This window comes from Pseudopipra pipra, chromosome 12 (genome assembly GCF_036250125.1).
Source record: "Pseudopipra pipra isolate bDixPip1 chromosome 12, bDixPip1.hap1, whole genome shotgun sequence".
Taxonomy (NCBI): Eukaryota; Metazoa; Chordata; class Aves; order Passeriformes; family Pipridae; genus Pseudopipra; species Pseudopipra pipra.
This window is the reverse complement of record NC_087560.1, coordinates 2253497-2275093: the sequence shown is the minus strand read 5'-3', so window position 1 is coordinate 2275093 and position 21597 is coordinate 2253497. Positions and strand designations below refer to the sequence as shown.

The 21597-nt window shown below is 43.9% G+C and overlaps 1 protein-coding gene across 4 annotated transcripts in view; it reads right to left on the bottom strand.

Moving 5' to 3' along the window:
- TLN2 (talin 2) overlaps positions 1 to 21597 on the bottom strand; it is a 158036-nt gene that overhangs the window by 23501 nt on the left and 112938 nt on the right. For all 4 annotated transcript variants that reach the window (XM_064668347.1, XM_064668348.1, XM_064668346.1 and 1 more), the window contains 13 exons: positions 21011 to 21192; positions 19196 to 19328; positions 17727 to 17828; positions 15945 to 16115; positions 15195 to 15341; positions 14238 to 14339; positions 12452 to 12571; positions 10228 to 10374; positions 9333 to 9499; positions 7699 to 7882; positions 5937 to 6062; positions 4390 to 4506; positions 1972 to 2157 (listed from right to left, as the gene is read on the bottom strand). In XM_064668347.1, the coding sequence (XP_064524417.1) occupies positions 1972 to 2157; positions 4390 to 4506; positions 5937 to 6062; positions 7699 to 7882; positions 9333 to 9499; positions 10228 to 10374; positions 12452 to 12571; positions 14238 to 14339; positions 15195 to 15341; positions 15945 to 16115; positions 17727 to 17828; positions 19196 to 19328; positions 21011 to 21192 (1884 nt within the window). The remainder of the gene's footprint in view (positions 1 to 1971; positions 2158 to 4389; positions 4507 to 5936; positions 6063 to 7698; positions 7883 to 9332; positions 9500 to 10227; positions 10375 to 12451; positions 12572 to 14237; positions 14340 to 15194; positions 15342 to 15944; positions 16116 to 17726; positions 17829 to 19195; positions 19329 to 21010; positions 21193 to 21597) is intronic.

Genomic DNA, 21597 nt, shown 5'->3' with positions numbered 1-21597 from the left:
GCATCACACAGCTCTGACAGCACGGTGGGGTGACTGCTGGTTCCTACCCCTAAAAGTCAAGCAATGTGGCTTAACATGGAAATGCCACTACAGTAATCCATTTGTAGAATTAATGGCATAAGATTTCTAAGTCTCTGAGCAGAATTTTCTAAATCAAGACCTAAACCAAGATTTTCTAAATCGTGTGGTTCAGACTGTGTATGTAAAAGCTTTTTTAAGTGACACGACTATTTTTCCTACATTTTAGATAATGCATAAAATTAGTATTCCTGAAGACTTTTATTCCTGTTTGCCCAATGAATGCTCTTGACCTTAAGAAAGCTAGACAAGACAAAACTAGATCTGATGCCTTGGCACTGTATCATTACAGGTAATAAAATGATTCCCAGCCATTTTCCTTTCTTTGTCGAAGCAACTCCCTGGGAGATCAGAAATGCTTTTCCAGCATCCCAGACCTCCACTGTTCACTCTGCAGGAAGTTCCATCCTGTTGGACGCTTGCAAAGCATGAACCACTCAGAAGCCATTCACATTAACTGGGAGCAAACCCAAATATAAAATATGAATGTTCATAAATCGACGTTCAAAAGTGAGTGTGCCTGCGAGTGTGTTTGTAATGTTCTTAGAAAGACAGGATTCTCTTCCTGAGAATTTGCTGCCTGTTTGGAGAGATGGAAAACTAAGATGTGCCTGCACTGGTCACTTCAAAATGCCAGAGGATCTGTATTGATGTGCATCTGGATTGATGCCTGAATTGATCTGTCAGAATGCTGCACAACTATAAACTGTTCTGAGCTTCCCTTACTAGTTTCAATTAACTGGATTGTCCCTAACACTAATTAGGCTATGGTAGTTCTCATGTCAGTAGTACAGTTTAATTTTCCCATGCAAACTGGAGCTGCTTTGTTTTGCTGACCTTCTGAGGTTATGGAGAGGACAGAATCAAAATTCGGGGAATGAAAAGTGGTCAAGAACTGTGAGGTGCTAAAAAACCTGTTAGAAAACTAAGTCAAGATAAACAGCTTTATTTGATGGTTTTGTAAAAATCCAGTTCTAAGTTATACTAGAACTTGCACTTTTGCACGAGGATCATTTTAAAAGCAAAATTAACCCTTCTGTTTGGGCAGTATTGGGCTAAAAATTAACCTGGGACTGACGTAGGCAGTTAGGATTTGACCAAATACTGAAAACAGACAGCACACAGAGAGCACCATTATTTCACTGTCACCTTCCACACATGGAAATGCAGAAGTAAATAACTATGATTTACAGGTAAAGGCACTTTACTACTACAGTTACTACTGAAGACCAAAAGGAATGAGATCTTTAGAATCCCATTTTTTAATTCTTTATGCCTAGGTCTTTTTTGTCATCAGAACAAAGCCAAATGGCTTCATACCCTTTATACAGCACACAGTTCTCCCCAGGTTTTGCAGGGCAGTTTTTCAAAGTTGTCTAGCTCAAGCAAGTGCAGAAAACAGGGCACCACTATTTTTAGTGCAAATGCAAAACATTTTGAAAAAGCGCAGAAGAAATGGAGCAAACAGACAGGTGTGGTTAGGGGGGAAAGGAATATTAAAAATAGACCAGAGTGATTCCTTTCACCATTCCTTTCACTGTTCCTAGGAATACTGAAATGATATTTGTGACCACAGGATTACTTGTATATTCTACCACTTGCACAGATTATTTGTCTTCTGACTGGGAACGAGGAAATTTCAGCTCCAATAAAATTTCTCATTTTCACAAAAAGAAAACAGTCAATATTAATGCTGCTTTTTGTGTGTGCACAGCACACAAAATCCTTCTGAGGGACACGTTCCCTTAAAATTCTCTTAACCGTCAACTTCCTCACGTGAAAGGCAGAGTATTAACACAAAGGAACCGAACAACAAAAATACAATGTTCCACGGATTTAGAGGCACAGACACACACAGAAAGCTCAGTGTTAGGCAAGGAAGTGCATCTTTACCTTACAAGCTGTCAGCATGTCAGCGACTGCTTTGCGGCTCAGGTTCGCTGTAGCGATCACATCCTCCTGCCTGCATGAGTTCCCAGCTGCAACAGCTTTGGCAGTTGCCATGGTGATTCCCTTCGTCATCCGGATGGACTCTTCAGGTGATGAGGTCTTTTCTGGAACCTCGCTCGACTGGAACACCTAAAAGTGAAAACAGAAGGAAAAGTCTGAGACCACTCACGTCGCGGCAGAACGACCGCGAGAAGGAGGCGGCAAAGGGAAGCAGCCCTTGAACAGCAGGAAATTAGAAACATATTTGGAGTACTTGGATATCATTCTTGCTTGTCATAAGCCTGGATCAGATAAGCCTGCTCACCTCCAGAGGGAAACAATAAGCTGAGGGAAGGATAGCAATAAAAAGGGTTAACCCCTTCATCTCATCTGCCATGTAACTACCTGGATCGCAGTTGTTCCAGACAGCTGTTCAGAGCATTACAGGATGATAAGAATTACAATTCCTTTAATTATACTCTTTTTTCATCCTGTCTGCTGTTTAGGCTGGTCTGCTCACCTGAGGAGATCCTTTCCCTGCAAAGGCTGGGCCCTCCCAAGCCCTCGCTGACAGCACAGAGCAGTACAGATCGAGAGCATCACTAAAACATTCAAATGTGTCTTAAAACAGCAGAGGTGGAACGTTGTCTCTTCGACTATATTTAGTTCCCCCTCAGAAACCTAAAGATATAATTTTGCAGGGTGAATTGTGTGAAAATAGTTCCAATTATCTGGCAGTGCACAGCACTCATGAATATTGGAACACAGGAACTGCGGTAACACGAACGTAAGAAGAGCTGGGTAACCTCACTTTGATCTTGTATTTTCTGTTCCCAAGCTTTAGTCTTTATTTACTTGCCATTCTTATGAAGTGCAGGGACAATCTGGAGTGCACAATTAATCAAGAAAGGTTTCTTGACTCCACACAGTGCAACCTAAGCAGGCTAGTGCCTTCAGAACACAAATGTCTGGACAGAAGTGAGCCAGGTCTATCCTGTGCTCTCAGTTCATCAGTTTTTCAGTTTCTCTTTCCAGAAATGGAAGTAATGTTCAAAAAATGAATTCTGGCTAAATATGTGAAGGATATTTGACATTGTTCAGATTCAGTCCCTGGAATTCCAAATCAGACCTGATGTGTTTTCTTGAGCACACACTTGAGCCATCCCCTGTTCCTCCTGACCCTCCCCTAGTACTCCACCTTTCCTCCATGGAAGAGGTGGCAACACCACCACAGACCCATTCCTTAGCAATGCTGGCCAAAGCAAAAGGAGGAACACTTCAAACAGATACCAACCTAACTAAGAAAGCAGAAGTAACAATGCACAATCCTCCAGTGACAGATCTGGACAGGCTTTAGCTCAGTTACAGGAAGGGATGTAAAGCCAGGCCTTCACGAGGATACATGACAATAACATGCACTAGACATTGTACAGATCATTCCTGCTCAGGTACCAAGTCAGGAGGTTTTACCACTGCCATAGGAATTCCCAATTACTATATACAGGTTTTTGAAAGAAAATAATTTAAAATAAATTTCTCCATTACAACAGCATTGCTCACACAATGAAAACTGGTTGTTCTATGGAGAGCACTTGACAAGACAAAGCTGTGCCAGTGCCATTACAGTCAAGAATTGCTAATCCACAGACTACACATCAAAGAATTTTCTGCTGAAGATTGTATCTATAGGGGTTTTTTAATAAAAATGACTGTAAGTAAAAGAAGAAAAAAAAAATCAGGCTCCTTTGCAAATATGCAGGTATTATTTATGGCACTGACTACTGTGCTAGTTAAAAAAAATAACTGAAAGCTGCAGCTGGAGGCTGTATTTTTATATCTTAAAGAGGAAGGAAAACAATTGTCATGGTCTAACACCTTATTTGAGAGAGAATTCCACGCTATCATTAATTCCTGCTCACCCAGAATATCAGATAGCAGGCTCTGTATCCCTGGTAATATCCACTTCATAATAAAGGAAAAATAGAAACAAGATTAAACTGCAGATGCAGTAGGGCAGTGATGCTGAGGAGACTCTCCCAAAGCCAGGATCAAAAAATAAGAGGGACAGCATCAGACTCAGAAGATAATATCTGTAGGGAAAGCTTAAGGTCTAGAGAAGAAGGAAGCAGCTGCTTCCAGTTTTGTACTTGAGAGGAGCATCTTCAGTCTCAAAGTGGGGACTGGAAATGTGTGAAAGTAGAGAGGCTGAAGTGGACTGTAATTGTACTTTCAGAGATGATTTGCAGCAGGCAGAGAGACCCAAATTGCACCCAGTGCAGTGCAAGGCAGTAAAGCACAGCTTGAGGAGGAGCTGTGGGCAGGCCTGGTTTAGTGCAAGGACACACTCCCAAAAACCACTTCCAAGGGCTGTTCTGTTCTCACCGTGAGCTCCTGCTTGATGTACTCAATTGTGGCCTCGAGAGCTCTCGTCCCTCGAGTGGCTTCATCTTCCACTGCTTTAACAGTCTTCAGAAGGGATGTGACATTTGTTACCATCACCTGCAGAAGAGAAAAGGGAGGACAAAAATCCATGAATCCTCCCTCCCATTTTTTCAGAAACAGCAGGGTGTGAAGCAAGACAAATTAAAGTAGGCAGCATTGTTACTTCAAATAGGACCTAAGAGACTTCTTGAACTGCACTTGTTTTACAGGACTAGATACCAACTCTTGTGCTGGCCACATTCTGAAAGCTCCTTATAAGCTGCAGAAACACTGCACAATTAACTGCACAGAGATACTATCTTAAGTGTGAGTGTTCTGGCAAAAAAATTACCAAAAAATGGAAAAATCACAGCTTATCTAGAGCATGTTACTGTCTTTTCCTCCTGCACATCTTACACTGCCAGTTGAAGGGGACATGAATCGAGGGATGGTATTGCTTTTTGAAATGTGTCCAGTACATTCTCTGCAATCAGATAAAACCCCAGGTGAGCAAGGAGTCAAACACCAGCCTCAAGCCTAAATGGAGATACAGGATCAGTGTTACTGTTCCTGTAACAAACTCAATAGTTCTGATGCAGAATAACCTAATTGTCACTGCAATAGTTACATCCTTCCTCCACCCCAGTATACTGAGATACAAACAACAGCTGCAATGAAAAAAGGAGAGACAGAAAAGCCAACTTCTTGACAGTGACGACTTGTCAAAGACACCTCTTCACAGTGGGAAGAGCCAAAAAGCCATTTTTCTTGACTAGTTGAGTTATTTTTCAAGTAGTGCCTCAACAGTACACTGTAAGCATGTGCTCTGAAAGGCAGAGAGGCACAGAGAAATAACACCACCGAGATCTCCACCCTTGGAAATACTTTGTAGACACAAATCCACATGATCTCTGTAAGACAAATGCAATAACACAGCTCAGGTGCAGGGAAAATAAAGCTAAAGGTATCACAGGTATGGCATAATCTCTGCAAGTTTTGAGCTTTGATACCTATGTGCTTCGTGGAGAGACCCAGGAGAGAGGAGTTGGAAATGCACAATATCCTGACACAGAGTTAGAGGAGGTTGTTTTTCCTCCCCCCTTCCCTCACCAGGCTGCAAGGTGTAAATAAGGAGAGCCCCTGCTTGTCCTGAACATTCATTATTTAGAATGCAGTATCTAGATACCATTTTATACTGGATAAATTTTAGTCTATATCATTATGAAAGGAAAACCTGCTCTCAGATATCGGCCTATAAAAGAGAGACATTTCTCTTCAGGAGGATTACAGTTCTGTCACCAAACCCACAAAAGTCATCTGACAGCCTAGCAAAACTGGAGCTTCATCAAAACTCAACAGCATCTTGTTTTTCTTTATCCTCCCAGGATGATGATGAAACAAAGGGAGATGAGTTTTCAGGCACTCAGAAGCTGCCTGGTCCAAGCCTCACATGTCTATCCAATGTGGTTGCACAGGCACTTCAAACACAATGCAGGGTAAGGTGGTACCTTGGCAGCACCTTTCAGCTGGTACATGGAGGGATCATCTGCTGGTTTGCTGGCAGCTCCTTTGGTAGCACCAATGAGATCAGAAAGGGCCTTTGCAACATCCTTGATAGCATTGATGAGGACAACCTGCAGGAACGAGAAAGAGCTGCAAGGCTCAGGCACAAAAGGGGTAAGTCTGCACGGGGGTGTGATTTTTAGAACACAGCAAAAAAAATACCTACTAAATAGTACCACCCTCCCACTACCCCAGTCAAACACTGAATATTCTGGAAGAGGAAAAGCTGTGCTGAGAGCTGCAGTGTTTCATACACCAGTCAGAGTCTATAGAATTGACTATTTCCTGTCATAGGAAGAAGTTGAAATGCTGATTCCAGGTGGGATTTCCTTCTGCTCTGCACTGGTGCAGCCCCACCTCGAGGACTGTGTGCAGTTCTGGGTGCCACAACACAACAAAGACATTAAGCTGTCAGAGAAGGTCTCAGGTGAAGGGCCTGGAGGGGAAGTTGAACTCTTTAAGAGCTTATATGGAATTAAATGCTGAAAAGTGAGGAAAAGTCAAATCTGGAATCACTTCTCAATAACTGCATTTCTGCAGCATTATAAATAACCCTAAATCAGCCTCACCCCTTCGTGTTTGCAATTCACTGCAAGAACAAGAGAAGTCTCTGCTTTTTGTGAGAAGTTTAATTACCCTTTGGTAGCTCAGAAGCTCTTTGACCACACAAATAAGACAAAAAACTTGAGAAATAGGACAGAGTGATGAGATTCTCTGTTGTCCAGCTGCCAATGTCATGGGGCAACTTACAGCATGAGCCATTTGAAACTATCATACCAGGTAAAATAAATGTTACTGCTATGAAAAAAATTGTGAGAGTATCATGTGCTGCATTTAGGACACACAATGCACCTACAACTTCAAACTGGCAATAGAAAACTGCTCCAAATAAATAATTACTTGTGCACAACAGCTTTTAAGTACTGTATTCTCAGCTTTTACAAATAGAGAAAAGCAAGGTGTGATAAATGCTCTGCAGATGTTGCTGAATTATGGAAAATCTCCTGTTTAAAAAAAGAAAGAAAAAGTGCTTCCAGCAGGATATTCCTAGAGAGGAACATGTCAGAAGTTTAGTTCATCACACAGGTCAAGCTAAACAGAGCACACATCTGTTTCAGAGCATTATCCAAATGAGCAGGGGGTTTCAGACTATTTTGGTCCCACCACAGGCACATCTGCAATATGTTGGCAACCTCCATTTCACTGAGATCTAAACAAACAGCTGAAGAAATATTAGAGATGATCCCCATTGAAAAGTGACCAAGTCAATTGAAAAAGCAGTCAGATATAGGGGGAGAATGGCAGGAGCCTGTCAGCCCACACCAGTAACACAGTGCACAGTCCAGCTGTAAGCTTTAGAGCAGCTTTAAGGATATGCAGGTTCTTTAGAACAAAAATGGGATGAGCCAGGGGTCCAATCACAAGTTAGTAAAACTAAGCCAAATCCTTCGCCAAAAGCATCCCAGCTGGAACACAGCAGTGAAATAAAAGCAGAAGTGTTATACAAAGGCACAACTAGTTCCACTCAATGCTTTAACATCTTGATTGTATTGTAAAAAACCAGTGACATCTGAGCAAACCCAGAAAAGTCCCACAGGAGATGAACCCCATTATGTTGTTTAAAAGCAGAAGTCCCATACAGTTCTCCCAATTGAAAACTGTCTCTGTTCTCCTTCAGAGTAGCAGAAATATCTTAAAACATCTCACCTGTGTTTCAGGATCATCGGATCCCAAGCTTGCTGCTCCCAATTTCACTACCTCAGCAAGCTGAGTGATGGTGTTGGCTGATGACTGAGCTGCTTGGGCCAGTTTGTCCTGACTTGAGGCAGCACCAGAAACCAACAATTTTGTGTCTTCAACTAAAGCTTTTGCTGTTTTCAGGATATTTTCCCTGTAGAAAAAAAAAAAAAAAAAAAAAAGAGGAAGCAGGGAAGGAAGTGGAAAAAGAGAAGAGGAAAAAAATGTGTTTTCCAGTGTTATGGTGACTAACAGCTACATAAAGGAGCTGATCTAAGCCATCATGCCAGTGTCTGCTCATAATATACCACAGGCTGGGGTGGAAGTTGAAAAAAAAAAAAAAAGACAACTATTAAAACAGTAGCAGAACATTTTGGGCAGATGCAGGGCAGTTTATTAAAATGACCCCATCTTGAAAGGAAATTAGATAGGGCAGTAGCAGCAGAGAGCATTGGATTTGAACACCAAAAGACAATCTGGCCATGCTGTGATAAAAGTACCAGATGTTGAATGTCTGTATTAATCAGCATATTGTAAGGAAACTAAAATAATAATCATTTGCAAGGAAGGTAATAGCAAGAATGGCAACAGGAACAGAGAACGTGTCCTAGTCAGGATTCCATCCCCACTTCCCCCTATATAGATGTTTTGACCTGTCAGCACAACAAATCCAAAGCAATATCTGGATAAAAGAAGAAATCATTTTGATTATGCAGTTCACAAACAAGTCAAATGAACTGAAACTAGGACCCTATTCATGTAAAATGTCAGCCTGGAAATGAATGACACCTGTATGAAAAGCCCTGACTTTCAGTCTGCAGAACAGCAGCAGCTCAGACACCTCTGCATCTTTCCTCTTCCTTCAGCAACTGGGGAGGAGGGAAATAAATGCTGGCCATGCAATAGTTGTGTTGGCCAACTAGGCTGTGGAGCAGTAAGGCAGTGCCTTGGCTGTGAAGCCTGGGCTTTACTGTAAAAGAAGCAACAGTCAGATGCTGTAAATCTGTTACTGTGATGGCAAATGCTGTGGGATTATTTTGCTGCAGGTGCCACTCGAAAGGAACGCTGGGCTTATCTCTGTCAAAGTGGAAAATGCGTGGCATGGCTGTGCTGTTCCCACCACTGCTCTCCACAGCAGCATTAACCATAAGCATGATTTAGCAAGACAAACACAGCCAGACAGTCAAGAACAGCTGCTGGAAAAAGTATATAAAAGATTCCTCTTCAACGTCATGGACAGCTCATTTTCACTACTGGAATAACAATGCATGGTAGTCCATGCAATCAGACAGCTTGAATGAAAAAAAACAAACAAAAAACCCCCCAAAAAAGCCAAAATAGTGCTACAGTTGCAGTCTTCTGTTGAAAGCTCTGTCACCAGATGTTCCTCAGCTTTTTAAAATTCTTTCATCACAGAAAGCAGCAAACTCAAGTTTGCTGTACTCTATTGACATCCCCATTGTCCTATTTCTCCTCTCACTCCACTGCCTCATCCAATTTCATTCACATGAATCTACACAGGTAAAAATGTACCCCCGTGTGCCAGTCTCTGCTGCCAGTTCCACCGTCCCCTGTGCCCCTCCATCCCCTCCAGTCCCACTGACCTGTGATCTGCGAAGGACTCGTTGTTCTCAGCATTGAGGGTCCCAGCAGTAGCAAACATGATGGTGGTGTCCAGGTCTGCAATGATCCCTGACACGGCACTGGCAGCAGTGATACAGGCTTGGGTGCCTTTGTTCCCTGCCTGGAGGGCAGACAGAACCAAGGAGACCTGGAAACCACATAAAGCAACAAGGCAGTCATCAAAAGAAAGTCAGTGCTGAGAATCATTATGACTCTCTTTATCAGCTTTACCTTTACTCACAAGACACTGTCTACCCCTGCCTAAATTTGGGGTCGTCGCTACTCCTGGGGCACAACATGGTGACAAACTGGCACAGCTGAGAGCACACCAACACAGGCTGGGCCAAAGTGTTTGGTGAGATCCAGAAGCAACTGGCACTCACTCTCAATGTTCATGTCCAAAAAAAGGTTCAGCCCATCCAAGCTCCCCAGGCCATCTGTTTGAAGGGGATGTTTCCAAGGGACAAGAAGCCTCAACAGTTTGAAGATGGAGTTCTAGGCAGCGACCTTGGCCCGGTCTTAAAAGGGGAGGATGTTGCTACATGAAACCAGGTGTCATGGACCAACCTCATCTCAGTGACTGCGGCCAGGGGGAGCCTCAGAAGGCTTAAGTGCCATCTCATGTCTCAGGATTTAGTTTCGGACCAATCTCCCTCTCATATGAGGCAAGGCATGAGCAAGGGCTATTCATGTGCTAACCTAGCATGTGAACTGCACTGAGCACTGGAGAGAGAAGTAAGAACTTTGGGTAATTCAGACACTGTTGGACTAGAACGTGAAGTTAAAAGAAGCAATTTCCCAAATCCCACTTGCCTGGTTTACTCCATGGAAGCTCAGTACACAAACACAGTGGGGCAGCACAGAAGGCTGTCCTACCTTTTCTGTGACAGCACGAGCACATTCTATCAGCTCCCTCTTGGTGTAACTGTCTGTAGGGCAAATCTGCAGAGCTCCAGCTTTCTGCACAAGGAAGATACATCCATGGCCAAGCTCCTGCACCCGAGTCCTGATCTGGAACCCGATCTAGATGGTAAAGGAGGTACAGGGAGAAAGGAATCAAGGGCAAAGCAAATAAACAGATGTCATGCTGGTACAACGTGTCAATAGAAACGGAAACACGGTTGCTCTGGTGAATCTTTGTTACCAATATCTGCCCACCTCTACACACTCTGCAGAGATCAGAAAGAGAGGACAGATGTAATTCCAGCTGTGCACGAAGCACAACCCCACAGAAGGCTCACTGATGAAACAGGAGCACTAGAGAACCAGAGCCCGGGAAAGAGAAGGGATAAGGTGTGTATGTGAGTCAGTGTGAGCTCTATTCAAGGGACCTGTGAGGGGTAAAAACTATATATTTTACTACAGTCTACACTGATTAAACTGGATCAAAAAGTGTGTGACTGTTCGGTTTTGAACCTCACACAGTCTCCAGAACCAACCACGTATATGCAGAGCACTGAAACATGGACAATCCTGCTGTTGCTGCTTCTGATTTATTAATAATCCTACATCATAAGATGCATGGTCCCTGTTTAGAAATGTGATAGTTTCAGTACCTGCATGTACTTAGGCATACAGGTGTGACTGGGGATTAATAAATGAGCAGGGATTGCAGCCATTAGTATCACAAACGGAATTATTTCAACCTCAGGCAGAAAGTAACGTGCAGAAGGGGCGATTCAATGTAATATCAAGCCAAGTGCAAGCCATTGCCTCTCACATAGCACGAAACACTCAGGTAGAGTATCAGCAGGATACGTAAGTACAAAGCCGAAAACTCTTTGAAGGTCTTTTATCTAAATAATCTGATACATCTGGAGAAAGTGAGATATCCTCTTATCCCATCTCGACAAAGTCTGTCTGTGTGCCATAACCAAGGGCACAGAGAAAAGAGGGGTAAAAGGGTTCCTGTAGTTGGGCTCAGAGAAAATGCAGCAACTGCCATAACAGGTTAATGAATTGAGGTGAACAGTCTGTTTTCCTCGTTCATCATGAGGCACATGAGACGCTTCTCACACATCACATTCTGACTCTGAGGTACAGAACACGTCCTGTCAGCAAAAGAAACTTGTGCTCCTACCACTTGCCTGACTCTCACTTTCAGGACAGGAAGTCATGCTTGAAATCACTTAGAGGCAAGATGAAAAAGCATATGTAAATTTGGAACTTGTCAAAACATGTGAGATCGAAGGAAAGCCATATAGTAACAAATCAAGAGCTTTCTCTGTATTTGCAAGTTGCCTGTAAGCAAAAGCCTCAAAGTAATTCAGGAGGTTCTGTCACAACCTATGGAACTGCCCACTATTATCCCAAGCTGTTCCTTTCTGAAGCCGGACAGAGGTTTTGCCAGAGGGTTTCCGCTCTTTGGGTGGGTAATTCTTACAACAAGGCTTGTTGCCTTTGCTGTATTCTCCACAGTAAAAGAACACTGTGGTAATTTCAGTCTGGGCCTTCCTTGGTGACCAGTTTGTAACCAAGAAAGCGGCCAGATCACCCGGTATTCCCTACGACTTTTACGTAAGCCAGGAGCATAAGAAGAAAGGAGGAGAGGCCTTTGCTCTCTTCCCTTCCCTTGGCTCTGAGGGTGTGGGTTTCCCTGCTGTCGGTGTTGGGGAGCAAGGCCTGGTAAGGCCTGGCCGACCTTGGCGGATGGAGGCTGCCGGCGGTCGTTCCAGCGTGACTTCCTGTTGTCCCAAGGAGAGTAGTAAGATATTCTTTTGCTATTGTCCCAAGGAGAGTAGTAAGATATTCTTTTGCTAATTCTTTACTTTGCTAGATCCTGAGTTTCTGATCATGTGCATATCTATTTTGGGTTTTTTATTTGGTTTTTTTCCTTCCCCTTTCCCTTTTGGAATCGTACATGTATTTCAAGTGTATATAAATGTAATACAAGTGTAAATATATTTATATATATTGCTTTAGCTGCCTCTCTCTCGTTTCGGTTCTCTTGTTTTTTTTTCTTTTCCCTTGGTTTTTTTTTGGGGGGGGAGCTCTTGCGGTGAGGTTTGGAGACTCGGCGGGGAGCCAGCTCCAAACCACCTCAAACACCCGTGTGAACACCACCGCGTGCAGGGGATAAAGAGGCCCGAGAAGTGCAGACCTCCTCTGGTTCTGCCGTAGCCGCGGCCATCCGGCCCTGCAGAGCCAGATGCCCATAGTCATTGGTCATTTGCGATGCCAGTCCTCCCAACTCCTCCGGGTTAGTAACCGACTTAGTCATCTGGGGAGAGAACACAGGCGAGAGAGAAACGACAGGCGTGAGAACAACCGGTTAATCCGCTCCGGATTAGAGGCACACTCAGAGTGACACAGGTGGAACCCTTGCCATGGAAGGGACCTGTCCTCCAGCAGGAGCTCCAAGAAAACCCAAGCAAACATGCTTTATTAGAGTCACGGTAACCAGGCACTCGCTGAACACACGGGTCACCAAAGAGCAGCAGTTAGAGCCGATAACTCACTCTTTGACACAAGGGGCTGGATACACAGTTATTTGGACCGGGAAGAGAAGTGGGTTTTGTGTGTCACAGCCACCTTATTTTGTCAAAGGTGAGCTAACCTCCATCAGTCTCAGCTGTCATGGCACAGGAGCATGGAAATGGAAAAAATCTGAGGACTGATGCAAAGCACCTCTCAGATGTGGGAACAGGATGGAGAAGCAACAGGCAGGACTACGCAGAACATCTCAGTAGAACTTCAGGATATAAATCAGTGTAAATACTATAGATCATTATAAATACTATATATCAGTATAAATACTTTATATCACTATGAATACCCTCCCAGGTGGAGGTCAGTCTCTGCTCCCTGACAACCAGCAGTAGGGCAAGAGGACAACAGCCTTAAGCTGTGCCAGGGAAGGTTTAGGTTGGACATTAGGAAGAATTTCTTCACAGAAAGGGTGACTGCACATTGGAATGGGCTGCCCCAGAGGCGGTGGAGTCACCATCCCTGGAGGTGTTTAAGAAAAGGCTGGATGTGGCACTGAGTGCCATGGTCTGGGTGACAAGTTGGTGTTCAGTCATAGGTTGGACTCGATGATCTCAGAGGTCTTTTCCAACCTTGCTGATTCTGTGAAATAACTGAATCTCTCTTTAGAAAAAGCCTACCATTTAACAGAGATATTTCTTCTGTCTCAATTAATCTTAGTAAAAGCCATGGAGTTCCATCCCTGGGACAAAACTAGTTTTAGACAAAAATAGATTGTCATAGATAGAGGAATCATCAACCTGTCTTGATTGCAGGAGCAATGGACTGTAGCATAAATAAACATTCCTGTCAACTCTCTCAAAAACAAATGAGCAACCACAGCACTGTGCAAAAGGCAAACACATTAAGCATTACTGTGAAACATGAGTCAAGAGCAATCTCCATTCAACAGGTGTCACTTTTTTCTTTTGTTCAAACCAGTGAATCACAGAAAGGCAAGGACAATGTGAGATGCTGATCTGCATTCACTCACTGAGTATCACAGGGCCCTGAAAACACTGATGTTATTTCATAGGCTAAATGAAACAGTCAGTGTGAAAGGGTAACCTGAAGTCATCAATCAACAAAAGGTGGTATTTCAGCCCAATTAAACAGGCTGATGAAAAAGCATGTTGGCGAAAAGTTTTCCTTTCACTTCTCCTCAAAAATGAGTCAAATAAGAAGGTTTTGAGCAGAAGAGCCACAATACAATCCAGCATTCCTCCCACAGAGGACCCCCTACAATCACACCACTAAGATGCAAGAGTTAAATGGACAAAATCATCTCTTCTTTTGCTCTGTTACCCCTAAAGAGATAAGTTTATTGAAAATTTGATGATCAAGAGTGTCACGACACTGCAAATAATTCCATATTCCTTATTCACACAGAGTTTACACCCTGTTGTAAGCTAATTTCTTACCATTTCCTGTGCTGTTACAGCAATGGCTTTAGAATATTTCACCACAGTTGTCTGATAATCAACAAAGGTTCCCTTGGGATCTGGAGGTGTACCTTCATCCAGCTGCAAGAAAGAGGGAAAAACACAGTATTAAAAAAATCACAACTGGCAGCTTTACACTCAACAGTGAAACTGTATTATACATCCAATTTTATAATCCCTTCTCTCTCAAGATACACAAGTGACAACAGTGCACCAGGATGCACAGAGAAGCTCAGCAAATACTTTAGCCCAGGTCATGAGCATGGAAGACATGGAGAATACACAGTGCAGAGTTTTTTGAGCATGAGGTCCACTTCTCCCCCAAAGTCAAAGCACCTGCACTTCTCAGATAATATAGAAGGGAAGGTGCAACAGTTACAAACCAAAATGTTTGCGCCAGAAGATAATGTAAGACTTCTTTATGTGCTAAAGTCTTCATTTCTTAAGTCAGGATAGGAAAAGCCAATTATTTGGATTGAACTTATGTACATTTTGCAACTATACATCTTCAGTAGAACGCATTACAAAGCACAGCAAGGCATTTAAAGTTTTGACATCATCTTCTCTGAAAGTAACTTGCTTCAAGGTTGGCCTGCTGTTCATTTAAGAGACTGACATGAAAGCTGAGGAAAAAAGGAAGCAAAAATAAGAGGCTGCTTGACCTCAGATGGCAGTTAAGTGGCAGCATATTGCTGAACAAAAGTATTTTGTAGCAATTCTACTGACAGGTACTGTGTAGATTGTAAACACAAGCCCCATGGCCCACATCAGTTTTATTTCATAATCTGCAAAATCAAATAATCTTTAGGTTTCCTGTGACAGCATGTCATGACTGACCACTGCCAAATGGAATCAGCACTGGTTCCTCCAGAGCCCTGCAGTGTGGATCAGCTGCCAAGCACAAAGTGAAAAAGGGCTCAGAATTTCTATGCTCACCTTGCTCATTGCCTCTGCAATCGAGTCCACCATACCCCCAACCATGCCAACCTCACTTGCAGCTTCATTTAGGGTGACCATGATGTCATCCACAGCCTCCTTCATCAGCTGGGCAGCCTCAGTGATGGCATCGTGAGTGTGAGAGGCCTGAAGGGACAGTGACAAAACAGACAGTCAGAAACTGCTCTCTGTGCCAAACAACGTGTGAATCAGAAATGTAAGAAATGAAAACAGCAGCACTGAAAACAACACTTCAGAGCAAAGATGACAAGTAAAACACTGCAGCAAAGTAGCCAGAACGACGTTTGTTAACTCCTGCAAGAAGCCATGGCACACAACACTTTAAGCCACTTATATAAGGCCCTGCTGTCTTTTCAAATATTCTTTAAGGACTCTGGTTCTTTATCAGAGCCAATCACACCTGAGTTATTAACTGTCGTGTGCTGCTGCTCCTTCCATCTCTGGCGTGGTTGGGGAGGGTCCCATCCCCTGGTTTTTAACCATCTGCTTTCTGTATTAGAGCCTACAGAGCTGCTGTCATCCCCTGACTTAGTGTCCCCTGAGAGGATGTGTGAGGCAGACTGGAACCCTGGCTTGGAGAAATGTTCCCAGTCTGACAGGAGACACCAGGAGAGCCATCAGTGGCATTTCCACTGCAAACACATCCCTTGGCTGTACAGTGGGAAGGTGCTGGTTTTTCTGCCACACCTGCCTTTCTCTCTCGCCCTTAATTCCACACAACCACCTTACCTTGGGGTTTCCTCCCCCTTCTTTGGCAGCATACAGCATCTGTAAGGCAGATTCTGCTAGTGTCTTGCTCTGGTCCAACACAGTCATCTGCTGCTGATGATTTAGTGTCTTGGATGCCACACCAACCGCAGCCAAAACCAGGGGTTCAAAGTAACTTGCCAGCTGTGTTACCTAAGAAAGCCAGAACAACCACAGAAAGACATTAACCACATTTCTCAGGTGTAACTGAGGGGAAACCCCATTCCCTGGTTACCACGGGGACATGGGTTGGCTCAAGGAGCACACCCTGTCTGCACTGTACAGTGCTGGGTTTGTATCTGTGCCCAGGGATTCTGTCTCCCCCCATCTTCCAGCTCCTTTGTAAAGCCATGTGTCTCCTCTCTTGGAAGCACATAGTCCCTTCAGGTCATATAGAACTGTGTTCAAGACTGTCACAGGAGCCACGTGACACTCAGAAGCATCCCTGAAAAGTGCCTCCTCCAAGCAAGGGAGGAATCCCTCAATCTTTGTTGTGGATGACAGATGGGACTGTACTGGACTTGGATTGCTCTGTTCACCTCTGAGACTGCTCATATTCACAGCCTCCACTCCCTCAGCTCCCAAACCATTACACTCATTCTAAGGAAACACCTGCTTTGGGCTGCACACATATTATAGGGAAATAAGCACATTTTACATGAGAATGAATATTTTTACAGTCTACCTGTCACCTGACACATCATCTACAAAGCCACAACAGAAATCCATGAGACTTTCCTCCTACAGTTTTTACTGGATACAAAATCCCTGTAATGTGTTGGGACAAATTATTCTACTGTACATGTACAAATAGCCCACTGTGGCATCATCTGGTAGACCCAAGGCCTCAAAAATTGAAGAGTGCATATGTCTGTGGGGGCTATAAGCAACTTCCTAGGAAAGGGGAAGGCTGGCATAGGGAAGAAAAATGGCAGTACTTCATGTCTTCATGTGCTGGAAAACATATTGAAAGGTTTACTCCATCTAAAAGACTATGTGGACAGCCAAGAGTCATAAAATTTTAAGACTTCTATCTTGCTTGTCAGATAATTAAAGAAAAAATTAAAAAAAAACCAAACCTGAATCATAGGAATCATTTCACAAACATAATTTTACACTGTGCTTTTACACTGTGTCAAAGCAAACAGCATTCAGCAGGAAAACCTGGCTCTAAGAGAGCGCTGCCAACTCAGGTCAACACTCACCTCACAAGCAGGAAGAGGAATGTGACTCCCTAACTACCTACATCTTAGCAATCCCAATTTGTTGCACACCTCAAAGGTGTTCAAACTAAGAATCAAAACTGCCAGTAGTTGAGACACTATGAAATATTTGATGGTTTTCCAAAGTTAAACAGTCAGGTACAACTCTGGAAGAGCTCTCACGGTAACAGTGATTCCTTTCCAGTATCAAATACACTGACACAGAAAACTTGTCATTTATTTTTCTCTCAGGAATATATAGTGATATTTTGGACAGGCATCTGATAAGCATGAGTTTGACCATACTTACACTCCGTACAGCAGAGGGGCACATTTACACAAAGCCCCTCATCAAAAACCTCAGCGAAAATATCTTCCCTCTGGCCCCAAATGTAAACAGGTTTATTTGGTCTCGGCTCCAAGTGTTTGAAAATTCCAGATCTTTCCTCCTTACACATGCTTTCTTCTGCTCTCCCCCAGGAAGAGAAGCTGTTATGACATGAGGGTGTCCCCTAACATGCAGCTCTCAGGGATCTCCAGTGCCCCTGTCACAGGACAGTACCTTGTGGCCCAGCTGAGCCGCCTCTCCGCGGGCTGCGGTGGCTATGGGGTCAATGAGGTGGCCAATCTCCTGCACCACTGAGGTCAGCTGCTCCTGGAGGGCCTAACAGAGAGAGAAAGGGTCAGTGACCACCACAGCTGTTCCCTTCTCCAGCTGCACACACTGTGACAGCCACCCTCGATCAGCCAACACTGTCCCACTGCCCCGCAGAAATCCACTGCCAGCTTGCTTTATGGACTTGTTCCTTTCTTCTTTTCCCTCTTTCAACCCTCTTCTCCTTTACTCTCTTTCAGATAGATCTGCCCCTCTTTAGGTTTATATGACAAGTGTGGGGAAGGTGGCTCCTTCCCACTCCAGCACATTTGGGGGTAGGTGTCCCTTCTCACTGGAATGTGACCAACGTCCTCCCAGTCTCCCAAGGTATTCTTGCCCTGACAAAGACCTAGCATTGCTGTTCCAACTAGAAAATCAGCAAAGCTCTGCTGTAGACTTTGAGGCTCATAGGAGAAATCCACTGACTAAGGAAAGCCAAAGGAAATATATGCCATCTCTGAGGGACAGATGAGCACTGACCTCCTGAGCACTGTCTGTGGGACAGGAGCAAATAAAAAGCATATTAACAGCCTGAGCAAGACATAAATACTGGCTTTTAATTCAGAGGTACTTGATGTCTTGGCAGCCACCAAGATTTAGCTCACTCTCTTTGTAATACTCCTGTACTGCTTTATAAATAAATGCCATTTTTGGTAACATTTATTTCAGTTCCCCGTGGTGTCCAAGATAACTTCATCATTCCAATAAAACAGAATTACAATGTATTTCCTGCAATAGCCTCTTTTGCTCAGCTTAATTTTGTCTCATGTGTTTCTAGTGCCCAGCATTACAGCCCCAAGAAACCACTGGAATAAACATGTAATTTCAAGAAGCAACAGTATGAAAAGACCAAGCTGAGAATCTCAACGTGAGCTGTTGGGGGAGGAGGGGGGGGAAAGAGGGCAGAGAAGGGGGTTGGGGGAAAAAAGGAAGTTTTCTTTATGTGAACATATCAATATCAACTTCAAATTTTGCTTTTTTGAGGAGAAAATGGGCATTAAGAAAGAGGACATCATCACTGGACTTCTAGTAACAGATTAGTTTCAGGAACATCCTGGCTTCCAAATGGCACAGTAGCACAGGAACCCTCAGTCTGTCAAGTCAGCACAGGAAATCAGAGTAACATGTGGGTGGCAGTAAAAAATAACTACTTTCACCTCTGCTTTTGCCTGGTGATACCAATACCTTTCCATAATCTCTACACTTGGGGCAGTGCATGCTTTTGCCTACAAAGGTTCCAGTAAGGACACTTCTCCCCTCAGTGGCAGTAGATCGTGCCGAGGGCTGAGCTCCAAATCTTCCAACGCCCAGAAAAGCAGCAGGGTGAGGGAGGCTGCCCAGCACTGCTGTGTCTGTGCCCGTGCTCTGCCCCTCACCTCCACGGAGATGTCATCCCTGGTGGCCAGGCTCTGGCTGACGGCGGCCAGGGACGCCTGCTCGATGTCCCTGATGCATCTGTTGATCCCATCGATGGAGAAATCACATTCTCGCTGCCCCGGGGCCTTGTCCCTGCCAGACAGAGACACAAAACTGAGCCTGGGGGGAAGGAGGTGTCAGAGACTGAAATGGTTAATGATTTATGCATTCCAGGATTGCCAAGGGACTTTTGCAGGCTTCTGCAGGACTTTGGCATTACACCTCTGATGGCCCATCAAAGCCCATCCCTCCCCCTCTGCCCATCTTGAAAGGCAGGAAAAACCCTTTGGCCAGACCCCTCACGGGAACTCAGCACAGCCCCAGGAGATGTTGGGGGCTCGTGGCATGGCCTGGGACACTAACCATGTATATAATAACTCATCACTTCTTGGAGTGTGGGGGCTTCCCTCCTTCACCCCCTGTGGACCAAGGCCACCACTTCAACTCACAGACATGGAAGCTGCAACTCCCAAGTGCCATCACTGGACCCCGTGGGCAGTGACTATAGACAGCTTTCCACTCTCAGCTTTGCTCTCCCTTACTCTCCTTACCCTTATCCTGGCTTTCCTTTCTCTCCCTTATGCATTTTCCCCCCAGGGGTTATCCCTATGGTAGATGATATAGATGACAACACCCAAAATGCTGACATACCTGTTCAAACAAAAGTGTTAAATGAACCCTGCCTAGATATGTTTTCACACACTGATTATTCAGTGTCATTTCACTCTAATCCACTCCAAGGGAATTATTGATAAGAACCTGGGTTACCCCCCTCCCCTTTTTCTGGAGCAGGTGGTAACAGGAGGCAGCTCCTTCCTGGATCACACAGGGGTGCTGGGTGACCTGACAGTACATAAAACACGTGGGAGGAGAGCAACGAGGACCAAGGTCAGCTTTGTTCTACCTGCAGCATTTTGGTATCTGTGCACAGACTTTCACACACACACACACAGACCCCCACTCCTTTCTTAATGGTTACACAGACAAAAATGGTTGCCTCAGAAGAAAAGTTGAAATTCAATCTCTTCAGGGAGGTTTCGATGAAAATTGCAACAGACACCAGGAAAAAACATTCACATTCTGAGACAATTGTCTCAGAAAAAAATTCCTGAAGGTGTTACATTCAGTCCAGGTATTTTTGACCAAAGATTAGTTTCTGAGTACTTTGCCCTGACATGCAGTTTGCTATTTCAGTACAATCATTATCAAAGATCAATAAAACTGTGAACACTGCTTGGTTCGCTGTTTTCACGCCATTTTGAGTTAATCTATACAAAGAAGTTAAATATAGATCTATGCTTTAAAATTTTCCTTGAGAAATGGACAGAGAGGTTCAGTCCAAAAATAAAGAATATTCATTTCTTGTTACAGAATTCTTGCAACTACACAGAGAACACTATAGCAAAGAACAGACAGCAAAGGTAATTTATACACTGTCTGACCTTAAAAAAAAAGAAAAAGCTGTTTCCCATGTATTACACGTTGGTACAGGATCTGCACATGGAGGTAGTATTAGCTACAATTTCCATTTTGTACAGCATTCTCTGTTACATTCACCTCAGGAGAACAGAACACAAACCCAGACCAGCCCTGTGCTGCAGGGTGCTGCAGTCATCAATTCTGATTAAACACCCAGTGTAACTGGGGAGATATTGTGCATCACAGAGTCATTTCCATCCATGGAAAAATAACACAGTGCTAATGGCCATATGGTATTTTTCTCGAAGAGCAGCTGCTCAGTTATTGCCACCACGCTGCTCCTCCAGAAGTCATACCTGATGGAGGTGATGAGGCTCTTGATGGAGTCTGAGACCGTGTGGGAATGCCCGGCCAGCACAGACCACGTGGGAGGGTCTTTTGGATTGATGGCCAGAGAACGGGCAGTTTTGATCAATAAAGAGGAGCTCTCCAACATTGTCTTAGCAGAAACCAGAATGGGCTCCTGTGCTCGTGACCCCTGTGGTCAGAAAGGCACGTGAAGAGAGAGAACATTTAAATGATTATTTGAGTTTGTCCACACTTCCTGCTCCTAGAAGTCTGTTTAATTAACATCATGAAAATGGCATTATAATTTCCTCTATTGTACTACTCACAGAGAGTCAACTCAGAAATAGAAATAAAAAAATCACAGGCCAACAGCTTTCTCTAAAACATACTAAGCAACACGTCTGAGGTTTACAAAGGCACCTTTCAGCTGAGAAACAGGAGAAAACAATTACACTTGTCTAATTATAGACTACAGAAATATCATTGAAAATATACTTTATTTGCCACAAAGCTTGTAATCTTTAACAGGTGTGTTCTTTTCCCAGGAATTAGTTGGTTGGACTACTGACTGAGTGATGGCTGATGACTCTAACTG